General features: G+C 36.2%; 1 protein-coding gene across 6 annotated transcripts in view; it reads left to right on the top strand.

The window, feature by feature from the left end:
* Positions 1-15,370, top strand: part of MACROD2 (mono-ADP ribosylhydrolase 2) — a 2,180,049-nt gene that overhangs the window by 2,091,021 nt on the left and 73,658 nt on the right. For 5 of the 6 annotated variants that reach the window (XM_030915179.1, XM_030915177.1, XM_030915178.1 and 2 more), the window contains one exon: positions 2,064-2,141. In XM_030915179.1, coding sequence (XP_030771039.1) covers positions 2,064-2,141 — 78 coding nt within the window. Of the gene's footprint in view, positions 1-2,063; positions 2,142-10,822; positions 10,904-15,370 lie in introns of all 6 variants that reach the window. The other variant, XM_030915180.1, reaches the window with a different exon arrangement.

The following is a 15,370-nucleotide window of genomic DNA, read 5'->3' as shown; positions in this document are numbered from 1 at the left end:
TATTGTTCAGTGTAAATGAATAAATTTTAACTAAATACAAAGTCTTGGATAATTCTATAACATTGATGTTGAGAGAAATTAATGTTGTACAAGACGAAATATCAAATAATATCATTTTTAATAAACAACTAAAACTAAAACACTTTCAATTTAAAATTTAGCCTGATCTATATAATACCTTTTTAAATCATTGTATATTTTTAGTGTTCATATGAGAAAAATATTCGAAAATTTTTTTTCAATTGACATCTTAGCTCCAAAATTAAAAGAGGATTTTTTAATGGGAGCTGGTTTAAAACAATTTGACATGAGTTAGATAACAGTTTGGCAAATGTGTCTGTGCTCAGTTTTGCTTCCAAATTTGGACTTTTAGACTTATTGTCAGTCTCAGAAAGAGATAAGAAGCAGTGCAGATAATTAAACATTTGCCTTGGGGGAATTATTTGCAGTTAATTAAAGCCACACACTTCGGGTATATATTAATACTTGCTTCACTGGTTATTAAATTTGAATCATATGTTAACTACCCAGGTTTCTCACTTGTCCATCAAATGTTGCTTGTGGCAGGTTCAAGAAACAAACTTTCTCATAATATTCCAAACCATGTTGTTTAAATCTATCTCCTAATTTTGGGAGGAAATGAGTGGAGAGAGACAGAGGGAGGGAGGAAAAGGAAACAAAGAATAGTTTTAGACTCCATCTGATTCAGCACTATTAGGGAGTTAAAACTCAACCAAGAGACACAAATTCAGTAGAGAATCCATTTGTAAGTAATCAAGGTGTTGGTGTACCACCCCCAGCTTTCTCCATGGCCACATGCTTACAAGATTAGCTTATGACTTTTAGATATCTTTGGATTGCTTTCCTTTCAGCAGCATGAAAAATATCTACTAGACTATAAGCTCCATGAGGGCAGAGATTTGGTGTTTTGTTTCCTGTTGGCTCCCCAACATCAAGTACAGTGAGGTGTGATGGCTCACACCTATAATCCCAGCACTTTGGGAGGATGAGGCAGGAGGATCCTTTGAGGCCAGGAGTTCAAGACTGGTTTGGGCAAAATTACAAAATCCTGTCTATACAAAAAATTAGAAAACTAAGTGGGCATGGTGGCCTATGCCTATGGTCCTAGCTACTACAGAGGCTGGAACAGGAGGATCACTTCAGCCAGAAGTTTGAGGTTACAGTGAGCTACAGTTGTAGCACTGCATCCAGCCTGGGTAACAGAGATTCTTTCTTAAAAAAGTGTCTGGCATATACTTGGCCATTATTAAATGTTTGGAAAATGAATGAGAGACCTACTTGCTGTCTTCCTGTTGATCCATTCACAGGATCATTCCAATGCTTTTTTAAACAGCCTCCAGGGAGACCTAAATATTCAGCAAGGAGCCCTTTGTAGTTTTGCAATAGCCCATAGTCACGGAATCCTTTTAGCCATGTTTTTTTCCTGTAACCATATCCTATAACAACAAAATAATAATAATAAGTGTACAATGATTCCATGTTTAAATGTGCTAAACGAGGGAGGGAATGACCTTGCAGAGACCAGAAGGTCTGCATTCCCTCTATGCTATTGTTCTACTGTTATGGTTCCCGAGGAAGGTGAACTTAATTATCACTGGATTTCAAGGCTCTGTATCTGACTTTTTCAAGGACTCAAGACTCCCATATGTGAGCAACCACAGTAATGGAAGCATTAAGAACATTAAAATTAGATAGTCCTTTAATCTTCTCTATTTTGCCTTCCTTTTATATCCTTTCCTACAGTTCTAAGACTTTCCCTGATGCAAAAAGATTGCTTTTATTTTCTTATTTGTTGCAAAAAAGATATCCCAGCTAGCTATATCTCTGCCTTTGTAAGCTTTGAGCAGATATCGCACATAGTACGGGGGCAGGGCGGGCGGGGGGGAAGCGCCTATTTATTGGCAAACATATGTATTTGTGGTTATTTTTTAAAGTAATAAATTCTATTTTTCCTCAAACGTAAGTCTATCTTGTTAGTGCTGAAAGCTGCTCTATTTCCAATTTAAAAATGCTGACCAAAGGTTTTGCTTGGTTGTTGTTAGATTCTGCAAAGGATGACAATATTACAAAAGGCAGCGAAGTGACAGATCATTCTGTGTGTGACCAAGATCATCCCAATGGTAAGTTGTGAAATCCTTTATTAGCTTTTCTTTTCTTCTGCTGTGAAATAGGAGAAAAAAACCCACAGACTTGAATTAGACCATTTCTCCTACTGAAGACAACTAACAAAAAATACATATATTTATATATTATATACTATACATATACATATGGAGAGAGAGAGACTATTTAAAGGCATCAGTGAGCTAATAAGATACTGAAGAACTGTAAAGCTAAGTTCTGGGAAGCAATGAATCTCCAGATATGTTAGCCCAGAATTTGAAACTCTTTTTACCTTAGGGCATTTGCTGATTCTACAGAAGGTGTCTGGAGCTCTGTTGCTGAAAAAGGCTATGGCTCCTGATAAATTCTCTGTTTTGGGGTTGAAACCCCAAATATATGTATCCTAGCAGGAAGAATGAATGAGCAGTAGATTGGCCTTGGACTGCTGCCCAGCTTCAAATCATCTCAATCCCCACATTAAGTTAAGACCAGCCCAGATTGCTAGTCCCCTCAGGCATCTAAGAACAGCAAATGTAAAATATTTACCAGGAGTGAAAAAGAGTGTTATAGGCTTCAAATTATTTATATAAATAATTTGCAAAATAGAATGTTCTGCACACACATAAAAAATACCCCCCAAAATGAGGGAAAAAGGGTAACATGAAAAACAAAACAATAAGGAAAGAGAAGTAAGTTCATATGAGCTGAAAATATTAGCGTTATAAACACAAAGTATAAGATAATTATGCTGAATAGGTATAAGGAGATAAAGATACGATTAGAAATTTTAGCTAAGAACTAGGAATTCAAAACAAAATAAATTTTGCAATGAAAGAGTCTAGAAGTAAATGATGCTGTAACTGAAATTAAGAATTCAATGAATGAATTTATGATTGAACAACATATTAGACACAGCTGAAAGAAGATTCCTAAACTAGAAGTTAGGTCAGAATGTACCCAAAATTAAAAATAGTAAGGGAAAAAAGGATGGCAAACTCTAAAGAAAGGGAAAAAGATATTAAGGATCTTATGACAAAGTCTATCACAAGTACAGTTGGAGTCTCAGACAGGAAGGAGGCAGACAATTGGGCAGAAGCAATAGTTGAAGAATGTGGTGAGAAATTTCCCACATTGATGAAGGACATCAGAGCCAAATATTCCAAAAGCCCTTTGAACTCCAAGCAGAATAAATATAAATAAATAAATCCACAACCAGGCCCATCATAGTAAATAAATAAATAATATACAGAAATATAAATATTATAAATAATATAAATAAATAAATCCACAACAAGACCCATCATAGTAAAATTCCTGAAAACCAAAGAGAAACAAAAAATCTAAAAAACTATCTTCAAGCACTTGGACTGATAGCTGACTTTTCAATATGGATAATGAAAATAAGAAGATAATACAACAAAATAGCTGTGAACCAAGAATTCTAAACCCACGGGAATAGTATGTTTCAAAAATAAAGGTAAATGAAGGACGTTTTGGACCAAAAAGAAAGGCAGAGTTCATCACCAGAGAATTCTGGTGTTCTGTAAGTAGAAAGCTATTAATCCCAAACAGAAGGCCAAAGATAAAGGAAGGAATTAAGAGCAAGGTAAATGGTAATTACTGGATAAGTCTAGATAAATATTGATGGTATAAATCAATACTGACAGTAATGTCTTATGGAGTTAAGATATGCATAACATTAAAATATACCACAATAATGGCATTTATTGGAATGAGGTAAATTAATTTTAAGTGTTCAAATGTTTTTCCATTAACATGAAGAGTAAAAGTACCAATTAGTGTTGAAACTTTGTCTCAGTGGCCCCTGAGAGTCAGGAAATGAGGTGAGCCCTGTAATTGCCCAGCTGGCTGCCTGGAGAGTTTCCAGGCTGTGGTGCAGAGAGGAGGAACCCAGGGGGAGCCCAGCAAACTCTCCACATTGAGGAGACAGAGGTGAGAGTCCTGGGAGGCCAAGGTAGCTAATGTTTGCAAGGTAGCATTCTACAGAGACGAGAGCTCCACAAAGGGAATGCTCAGAGGTCTACAGAAGGAACCCCTCAGTCTTCAACTGGGTAGGAACACTAAAAAAGATCTGAGAGAGTGATACCTGGAGCTTACGCAGGGCTAGAAGTGCCTGTTCCCACCAGCCAGGCTGGAAAGCCTAAACATTCATAAAGAACTCGGAAGGTTTTTGCCTTAGTAGTGGAGCAAAACAGGAAATAGACTAACTGCTTCTCCTGTCCTCCCCAGTAGAGCTTAAAAGTGAGACTTGAAAGGATCAGAATATCTCTTGAGTAACTTAACTGCATTTTAGAATGACGCTCAAAAATATTTATAAAAATTATAAATATATCTCATACCCAACAAAGTAAAATCAACAAAATTGCCAGGCATGCAAAGAAGTATTGCAAGACAACTCTCCATGCATCTTTCATATTTCTGCGTATTTTGTGAGCAGAGGCACCGCTTGTATCTTTGAAAAGGATCATGTTTCTCTTCAAATTAAAGAGCATACATACTTATTGTGCATTTTAAAAGGTTCAGAGAGTCTTGAGATTCTCTGATATGGTTTGGTTGTCTCCCCACCCAAATCTCATCTTGAATTGTAGCTCCCATAATCCACACGTGTTGTGGGAGGGACCCTGTGGGAGGTAACTGAATCACAGGGGTGGGCTTCCCCATGCTGTTCTCATGATATATATAAAGGGGAGTTTTTTATAAAGGGGAGTTTCCCTTCACACACTCTCTTGCCTGCCACCATGTAAGACATGCAGTTGCACCTCCCTTGCCTTCCACTATGATTATGAGGCCTCCCTAGCCATGTGGAACTGTGAGTCCATTAAACCTCTTTTCTTTATAAATTACCCAGTCTTGGATATATCTTCATAGAAGCATGAAAATAGACTAATACATTCTCTAAGTTCAAGATTCCTCCCCTATGATATCACCCACTGAGTGTGCAGGAATCGGCTGGTCCACCTATGGCACCATATGGGAATCAGGACTCAGAGAACAGACACTAATACTCTGGTTACTGTGATTTCTCTGAATAATAAACTGTTCTTTATCTTTGACCCAGAAGTCTTTGTCTTCTGTCAGCATCCATGGAGTTGTGGCTCAAGCAGGGTAAAATCTCAGAGTCTTCATAGTTCTTGGCAGGAAGCAGGAAAGTATGACGCACAGGAAAAGAAAAGTCCATAAATGGAACTCAACACATAAATGATACAGATGATAGAGTTAATATGAAAGGGCACGTTAAAAGTTGTTATAACTGTATTCCATGTACTTACGAAGTTAAAATTAGGACTGATCATGTTAATTCGAGACAAATAAGTTATAGAAAGATCCAAATTGAATTTCAAGGAATTCAAAACACAGTGCCTGAATTAAAAATTATACTTGATGAGAACAGTGGCAGATTAGATACCATAGAAGAAAAGATTAAGGAATTTGAACATGTAGCAATAGAAGCCATCCAAATAGAGTAAGTGACTAAGGGAAAAAAGAGCATCCATGAGCTATGAGACATCTTGAAGGGTGGTTGTAATTACAACGTACATGAATGTGAATCTCTGAGGGTGAATGTGGGAGGAAGGGACAGAAAAAATATTTGAAGTAAAGGTGATTAAAAATATGTCAATGTGATGAAATTATGAACCCACATATGCAGGAAGTTCTATGACCCCAAAGCATAAGAAACGTAATGAAAATTACACCTAAGCACATCATAATCAATTTATTTGACACCAGCAACAAAGAGAAAAATCGCAAAAACAAGCAAAGGAAAATTACAAGTTATAGAAAGAGGACAAAGATAAAGATAAATCAGGCCAGTCACAGTGACTCAGGCCTGTAATCCAGCACTTTGGGAGGTTGAGGTGGGCAGATCATTTGAGGTCAGGAGTTTGAGACCAGCCTGACCAACATGGTGAAACCGCATCTCTACTAAAAATACAAAAATTCGCAAGGCATGGTGACGGTGCCTGTAATCCCAGCTACTTAGGAGGCTGAGTCAGAAGAATCACTTGAATCCAGGAGGTGGAGGTTGCAATGAGCCTCCTGAGCTGAGACAGCACCACTGCACTCCACCCTAAGTGACAGAGCAAGACTCTGTCAAAAAGAAAAAAAAAAAGATAAATAAAAGTCTCACTGGAAACTAGAAACTACAATGACATGCAAAAACATGATGAATCTCACAAATGTAATACTAAACTAGAGAAGGTATGAAAGCATATATTGTTTATTATATAATCTCATATATATCAAGTTCAAAAAGCAGGAAAAAAATTAACATTTAGAAAGGCTTGTTTAGGTGATAAAACAATAAAGAAGACCTAGGTAATAATCACTATGATAGGGTTTTGATTAAACTTTGCTGATTGGAGAGGAGATACTGCCTGGGAGGGGACCATGAGGGAGCTGCCTGGCTAGATGGTTATCATAAAAATATATAGTTTTTGTATTTGTATTTGGTTATTTAATTGAGATCTCTATATTTTTGTGTGCTTTTCTATATGTATGTTGCAATTTTATAAAATTGGCTAAAAGAGGAAGAAAGAAAGAGAGGAAATGAGGAAGGGAATGAAGAAAGGGGGAAAGAAAGGAAGCATCAATGGCAGAGGTTGTTGTAAAACTAGATTATGGCTGGCAGTAGGAGGAGTTACACATTAGCCTGACTCCATAAATACGGCTCCAAAACTAAAAATCCTACCATGTTATGGATTCTGACAATATGTTACCTTTCAGAATATCTCTGAAAAATTGTACAATAATCACAAATAGAATTGAATAATAATAAAATTAAAAGAAGATATCTTACTTTCTAAATTCCCCAAAGAGATCACATGAGAGTATACTCAACAATGCAAATAATAATAATAACTAGCAGCGTAACAAAAGCCTAATGTATCAAATAAGATGACAGAAACACAAGCAAATGGTTATGACAGTAAGTGTAATTAGGTTACTTTAATAAGTGTAAAAGCCACTCGGATTGACTTAAACTCAATACAAATGTAAAGCTTTAAAAGTATAAAGTTAGTTGGGAAAGGAGCATCAAAAGAAAACATGAAGAACTACTTTAGAATCTATTCGGTTAGAATTCTAGCAAAAAAATCTCCAGTGACAAAGAGTTGGTTATTTGATATTGATAACAATTTAAATTTCTGATGAAATATAATGATGGGGTTTTATGTGTCAGATGATATGGTAAGATACAATACAAATAAAAACCTGTTGAAAATGTAATGAGGAGTTCCCAGATACAATATTATTAGTCAATGACAGAACAAATAGACTAAGAATGACATGGAATGTTTGAAAAATGTGCTTAACAGGGTAGTCCTTGCTATAGGAAGAGACAGGCTGGTCAATGAAACAGATGAAAGAGTTTAGAAATAGACCCAAGTAGATCTGGGATTTCAGCACATATTCTGGCTGACATTTCAAAGACAGATGACTCAATAAATGGCATTAAAACAACTAGTTGGCCATTTGGAAAAATAAACTGAATCCCAACCTCATTCCTTACACCAACATAAATTCCAGAAGGAACAGAGATGAAACATAAAAATGAAGCTATAAAAATACTAGAGTAAAAGAACCAAAGATTATTATTCAGCACTAAAAGGAAATGAGCTATCAAACCATGAAAAGACATGTAGGAAACTTAAATGCATATTACTAAGTGAAAGAAGCCAGTGTGAAAAGGCTACATACTGTATGAATCCAATTATATGACATTCTGGCAAGGCAAAACCATGGACACAATGAAAAGATCAGTGGTAGCCAGGAGTTGTGGGGTAGGGAGGGATGAATAGGAGTACAGAGGATCTTTAGGTCATTGAAAATACTCTGTGTAATGCAATAATGGTAGATACATTTCATTATACATTGCCCAAACCCATAGAATGAACAGTTCCAAGAGTGAACCTTAATGTAAGTTATGGACTTCAGTAGTAGTTACATGGGATATCTCTGTACCATCCTCTCAATTTTGCTGTAAATCTAAAACCACTCTACAAAAATAGTATTTTTAAAAAACAACAAAATAAAAAAAAATGACAGGCTGCTTTTTTAACTGTGAACGCATACTTGCAGACACATGATGGTATGCATATGTTATGAAATGCAGGCATACGCATATCTGTAATGTGTATGCATATGTCAGTATATTGCATAAAAGGAAAATAGCAAAATTGTAATAGATAAATGTTGACATAATAAATAAAGGTTATAATGAAAACTAGTGGGAAAATATTCTCACCTAAATGACAAAGAGCTAACTTTTTTATTTGAAAAAAGTGTGTGTGAACCAATAAGAAAAAATAGAAACAATCTAAGAGGAAAATGGACAAAAGACTCCATTATAATTCACAAAAGAAGATATACAGTCATTATAAATATGAAGAGATGCCCTATCTCTTTATTATATAAAGAAATGCAAATAAAATAGTATCCTCTCTTTTTGAACTAGGTAAGATTGAGTGGAGTTGAAAATATACAAAATTAGTGGAAATAGGATTTCCAAACATGCCTGCATCATATTAGTGGGAGACTGAAAGGCATAACCTCCTCATCAGCAATTTTGGCAAAACCTAATAAAAGGTAGAATGTTCATACTTTGATGGAAAAATTATGCCTCAGAGATTTATCCTAAACTAACACCCACCCAGACTATGGAGATATTTATTCACTGAAATGTTCACTGCAATATGATGTTTAATGGAAAAAAAAAAAAAGTGTAAACACCTGAAAGCTCACCCATAACATGGAATATTATGTATCTTTTAAAAATGAGATTTCCAAATCAATTGTAATGACAGAGGATGATGCTTATTAAAATATGAAATAAAAAAGCAGGACTCAAAGTGTAAATAAGTTTTGATCCCAGCATATATTTACATATTTGTGCATATGTCTGCATCTACGTGTGTATACACATATACAAGAGAAATACGACAACTCACAATATTAAAACTGGCCATCCCTTAGTCATAAAATTACCCACAACTCTCAATGCTTGTATGCATTTTTAGTGTATCCATAAGGAAATTGCATTTCTTTTGTAACTATAAGGGAAAAAAATAATTTTAAAAATAACTTACAATAGGAAAGTAAGTTTTATTAGCTCTAGGAGAAAACCAAGGATGTCTAGAAGATAATCAAATTCACACTAATCTAGGCTTAACTTTTGCTCTTAATCTGGGATATTTTTAGACATTTTTATAAAAGTTCATTTTTGAATATTAGCAGCAATCAACTTTCAAGTTTAACAAAAAGACACAATTTACATGATTTCTTCAACACAAGCATCAAAGAAACAAAGCCTTTGTTCTTAAGAAAACTTGAGCATCTAATAATCTGCAAGCAATACAATTATATTGTTGCTATTGTTCAGAAACAGTCCATTTATAAAGTGAGTTTAGGTTTATCCCCTCAAAATGCTGAAATCTAGACTGATGTCCCCAGACCAATTTTTATGCAAATTAATTAAAACTAAAGCATTAGCTTGAGCCAAACTTAATTACCAATGCTCCAAGAAACAGTCATGTGATCTATTTCTAAAGAAAAGCGAATGAATTTTTGGGTTATCTGTTCTAATGGTCTCCTCCCATAAGCATGACTGATTGAGTTCACTGCATGAAAAATATATACATAAACTGTGGAATTCTTTGTGTTCTTTTGTTTCCTCGGCCAGGAGGGATTAGGGCAGAGGACAGTGGGGAGAATTCAACTAGTCTGAATATGAAGAGGGAAACATAAAGCTTGCCCCCATGGGGCCAAGAAAGCAAGATGGAATGTGTAAGGTCTGCATGCACTGAGGAGAAAGGCAGATGGGCTGGAAGCCCCGGAGGAGTCATTAACACACAGCAGGCCTGGGTGCAGCGCAAGGCACTCAGGCATACCTTGTCTTTATGCAGTAGGCCAAAGCCTGCCTCATTTTCAAAGCTAGGCACCTTGTTTTGTTTCTTCCCACATTTTTAACTGTATTTAAGAAAGATGAGAAAAAAATATATTTCTATTTCAAGGAAAGATTGTCAAAATATGTAAAGCACACAGGTGAAACAAATCAGGAGAAAGAGAGACGTTTAGAGGGCCAGGAAGAGAAAATTCGAAATAGCGCTTTATTCTTCAAGTCAAGGGTCAAGCTTTACAGGTCACAGACATTCCCTGGTGTTCATCAACAGCCTCAGGTGCCACCTCAAGCAGGCCCATCTTTTCAGCAGTGCCCAGGCTCTGTTGAATGGTGACCTTCTCATTCTTGATTGAATTCCTCTGAAAATTTATCAAGTGGAGCACTGGGACCAGGGGACACACAGGAATACAGATTTTGGCCACTTCCCCTCTCTGGATGCTCTACTCTTTCTCTTCATGGTATAGACAAAGTCGGGTCACAAATAGTGAGTTAAAAGTCCCTGCAGCGACCTGGTGTGATGATTAGGTGCAATGGCCAGTTCCCTATATCAACAGTGATAGAGAATGAATCTCACTCAATCACAGTGAAGGTTCCCTCTCAGTATTGGCCATCCAATAAACAAGCGTCAATGTGACTGGAAACTTCATCTGAAGACATAGCCATGAACCTAGGAGATTATCTAGTTCCACAGCCTTTTTTCTTTTCAGTAGATGATGAAATTAAAGGCCAAAAAGGTTGTGATTTGCCTGAAACATCCAGTTATCTTTATTCCCATTCCAGGGTTCTCTGTAACAAATATAATGTGTAGAGTGCTTAGTAGCATAGGGGACTCTACGTTGTTGTTAAAGGATGCAAGAGAAAGTAAGTTATAGTCCTTAATGACTATTTACAGACCTTGATGAGTACTGTAATAGAGGTCCAGTGAAATAGACATTGATTGATGACTTCGTATTAAATAGGTGCTGGGAAGGAAAATATGAATAAAACAAAATTTCTCTCTTAATCTGATAAGAGAGACAAACACAGACACAACTACATCACGGTGTGATCAGGATAATACTAAATAGATGAATGGGCAAAAAAATTCAACAAGCAAAGATATGAAAATGATTAATTCTGCCTAGTGATTCCGAGAATGCTATCCAAAAAAACTAAGTTGCTAGTTTAGCTGTGAAAGATGAGGATAATTTTCCATATAGGAAAGGAAGAAAAAGGGTATTTCAGCCATTGGGAACATGTGCTAAGTAAGTACAAAGGCAAGAAATAAAGTAATATATTTAGAAAATGATGATTAGGTTGGTATATAGAGAGCACAGGGAAAGATAGGTGATTTGGCCCAAAGACAGAAAAGAGACATTAAGCAGAAACAAGAATTGCCTAAAAGTTTTATTTCTCAAATATTTCTAGCGTGCAAGTAGAGACTGAGAAAAAGTAATTAAATTTGGTTAGACACCTAACTTACACACACATATGTTTTAGCTAGAATTTTTTCTTCTAAGCTATCACTCAATATTTTTCCCTATTTTTGAAATTGTTTCATTATAATTATTAAATTATATAATATGCAATTGTTATAAAATGCGGGTTAGCAAAATCAAAATCCTATGAATTTAAATCTCAACAACCACATTTGAGATACAGCCTTTCAGTTTTTGCCCCTGATAATATAAATGTGTATAAGGACACATGTCCTGTGTATGTAGTTTAAAAACGTGAAATTGCATTTTACCTTCTACAATCTTTTTAAACCTCATAATATGTCACTTAGTGGTTGCCTTCAGATTGATGAAATGTTGCTGTTTAGACTTTCTGTAATCCTTAAATTAGAAATTCATTGCTATTTTCTATTTTCTATATCTATCATCATTTCATGTTTCATTTTGCTCACTACCCTTGCTTTCTTAGTGAACTCGAGTTTGATATCTAAAACATTTATTTGTTTCTTAATGTCTCCATCAATTTTCTATTCATTCAATCTTCTCATTTCCTTACCCACCAATTCTTATATTTCAGGTAAATATAAAGACACTTTCTATAGTTTTTGTTTTTCTGAATATATCTTTTACAAAAGTATTTTCCCTCAGCATAATTATATTATGTTTTAATTTTTAAGTACATTCTTTATTTGCATAGCGGGAAATGGCTCTCCAAGCAAGACATTGCCAGGAGATTAATTAAAGATATTGCCTTTACTTTCTATAACAGAATCCTTCTCTCCATGCAGTCATTCTGTGGTCCAGACTTATCTGTAGCAGATCTGAAATGCAAAACCCATGGCCCTAGTTTTATCAGAAATGAGGTTGAAGTCCTCCCATCCCAGTTCTTGAGACTGATTTTATAAACTCGATTTTCGAATTTTTACATGAATCCTTGTTAAATGTCCTGGTTTCATTTAATTTACTGAGAGTATTTCAGCCTTCATTTTGTTGTCTAATATAGTCTTTATTCAACACAGTTTCCCATAATCCAAAAATCTGCTCGAAGTGATTTTTTCCGTAGAAAGAGGAAATTGTTTTATATCTTAATAGAAAGATCTTTTTTTCACATATAATGCTTGGTTCCAGCAACTGTATGCTTTCTGAGGACAAGCACTGTATCTATCTTACGTAAGATCTACTCCAGCAGCAGGCATATTTACCACTGGTGGCACTCAATACATTGTAGAATGAATAACCAATAGTTCAGTCATCATCATTCTATATAGTATCCAAAGGTGATAAGGGTGGAAACTGGGTTGAGGTGAAAGATTTTAAATTGCTTTCTGCTGCATATTTTGTGGCCCATAGTAGCATGACATAATCTAAAGAATAAAGGATGCAGATGGAATCCTTATATATTTCTGGCGGAAGTGTAAAACGGAACAAATTCTTTAGAACACTGTTTTGCAGGATCTAGTAAAGCTAAACATATATATTCTCTCTTATATAACCTACTTGTTCTCTGTCACTCAGTTTATACCCAAGGAATATGAGTCTATTACAATATGTTGCCAAAAGAAAGATTCAAGCAATTTTATTTTAGCAGTGTTATTCATAACAGCACCAAATTGAAAACAATTCAACACTCATATGACATAGTATATGCAGACAGTAGAATAGTATATATCAATGAAAAAGAATGAACACTTGATGATGCACACAGCAACTGGAATTAATTTCACAGACAACAGTTATAAAAAAAACCTAAAATACAAAAGAGCATATGGTGCATGTCACATTTAAATGAATTTCTAAAACACACCACACTGTTACCTGGTGGGTGTATGAACAGGAGGAAGCCACTGGTATGAGAATCGCTTTTGATCTGGATGGTAATGACGCAGGAAAATCCATGTGTATATATCTAAAGCATCATAAAGATGTACACTTAAGGTTTGTACGTTTTACTGTATGCAAGTAGATCTCAATTTTAAAAGCTAAAAAGCAAAATAAAGACACTTCCAGGCAAAACAAAAAGAAAAGAGGGATTGTAGTCAGGTAGAGCTGGTTATGATTTTTGAAAGCAGAACTGAGATCACAGCACTTACTTTCCAGGGGTAATGTGATGATTAGAGATAATACGTGTGAAGTATCTGGGGACAGTCTGGCATTTTTTATGGGATCAATAATTTGCAGATTCACTTACATCTTCTAGGCCAGTGCTTCTCAAGCTTTAACTTGCATACAAATCACATGGACATCTTGTTATACAGTGCAGGCTCTGATTCCGTAGGTCTGTGATGAGGCCTGAAATTCTGCATTTTTGAAAAGCTCTCAGGTAATTCCAATGTTGCTTGTCCATGGACCATACTTTTGTTAGGGACAAGCTGCCCCAGGACTGCCACCTCCACCCCGAACAATGCAGCTGAAACTTATCCTGAATACTCTGCAACTGCATTCCTGGACCCTTATCTAGGCACTAAGCAAGGTCACCAGACTTGCTTACAGCCCTCTGGGTGGCATGGGAGAGGTCGCGAGAAACGTGGATAAACCTAAGTTACATGCTCTTGTAAATTCCTATATTGTAAACTGCTCACGAGATGATATGTGGTAAAGTTAACCGACAAACAACCCCAGGGTCTCTCTCCACCATATAAATGCCTCATTTTGTAAGCTGAAGGCTGCCTCCTCTGCCTGGTGGGGCAGCCGGGCAGGCTAATAAACTTACTCGCCTGACCTTCGGTGTCTCTTTCTCTCTCTCTCTCTCTCTCTCTCTCTCTCTCTCTCTCTCTCTCTCTCTCTCTCTCTCTCTCTCGTCCTTTCTCTCAGCTAACCTTACAACTTTGAGTGGCAATGGGGAAGAATGAGGATGAACGGGTTTTTCAAAAGTGGAAAGGTCTTGATCAAGTTCAAATTTTAAAAGGCCTTTCTGCGATCAAATCACAAAATAGAATACAGGAGAAGAAAATGAAAGATCCAAGAGACAGATGATAGGTCCCTAAGTGAGGAAAGAAGGCAGGAGGCTAGAAAGTGGGAAAACCGAAATATTTTGCAGAACCATGAAGATGGCATTTCATTGAACTTCAGGAGTGATGAAAGAAAATCATCAAAACCCGCTTGAGGTTTTTATATTCAATGATCAAATAGATAAACATGCTTTTTTAATTATTTTATTGGATCCTTTGGATTAAAACTGAGCTCAGGAGGAGTGGATATCACACAAAAGGCATGATTTTTCCCTTATCTGGGTGCTGCTAGCAGAGAATGAATCAAGGGGACGTAGTATCATGGGCAGTTTAAAAATAATTGTATCAAAGAGGAGACTGTAAGATGAGCAGTTATATAAGTCAGCTTTGCGGCAGTAACAAATAACTCCAAAAATCTCACTGGGGGCTCAACAACAAAGGCTGGTTGTGTCTCTTTTTAGCCCTGCTTGACTGTGTTCCACATGCTTTCCCTTCAGGATCTAGATGAAGGAACATGGTCTTTTAGGAGCAAAAGAGCTGCAGGCAACATACAATAGATCTGAAGGCTTCTGCTTGGTTGCAGTACGCATGATGTCTGTTCCAGTGCCACTTCCTAAACAAGTCACATGAACAGACCTGTGTCAATGTGGTGGGAACATACTCTTGCCCCATAAGGGCCACTGCATGTCACACTGTCACAGACAGGGAAATATAATCCTCTTATAGGAAGAAGTAGAGACAAGTTGAAACCATAATGCCACCACAGGGATGGACTCAGGCAGAGTCCACACTCTGTCAATCTGCTTTGCACCTATAACCAACCCTAGCTCTAGAATTTTTTAAAAAAATTTCCATAGGTAAATATCCTCAGCACAAAATCTTTCATTAGCCTAAGGCAAAATGGACAGATTTCAATTTCCTCTCTTAATGAGCACTTAAATGTT

The sequence above is a fragment of the Rhinopithecus roxellana genome, chromosome 13 (genome assembly GCF_007565055.1).
Source record: "Rhinopithecus roxellana isolate Shanxi Qingling chromosome 13, ASM756505v1, whole genome shotgun sequence".
Taxonomy (NCBI): domain Eukaryota; kingdom Metazoa; phylum Chordata; class Mammalia; order Primates; family Cercopithecidae; genus Rhinopithecus; species Rhinopithecus roxellana.
The sequence above is the reverse complement of the archived record's forward strand: the minus strand, read 5'-3'. Positions and strand labels throughout refer to the sequence as shown.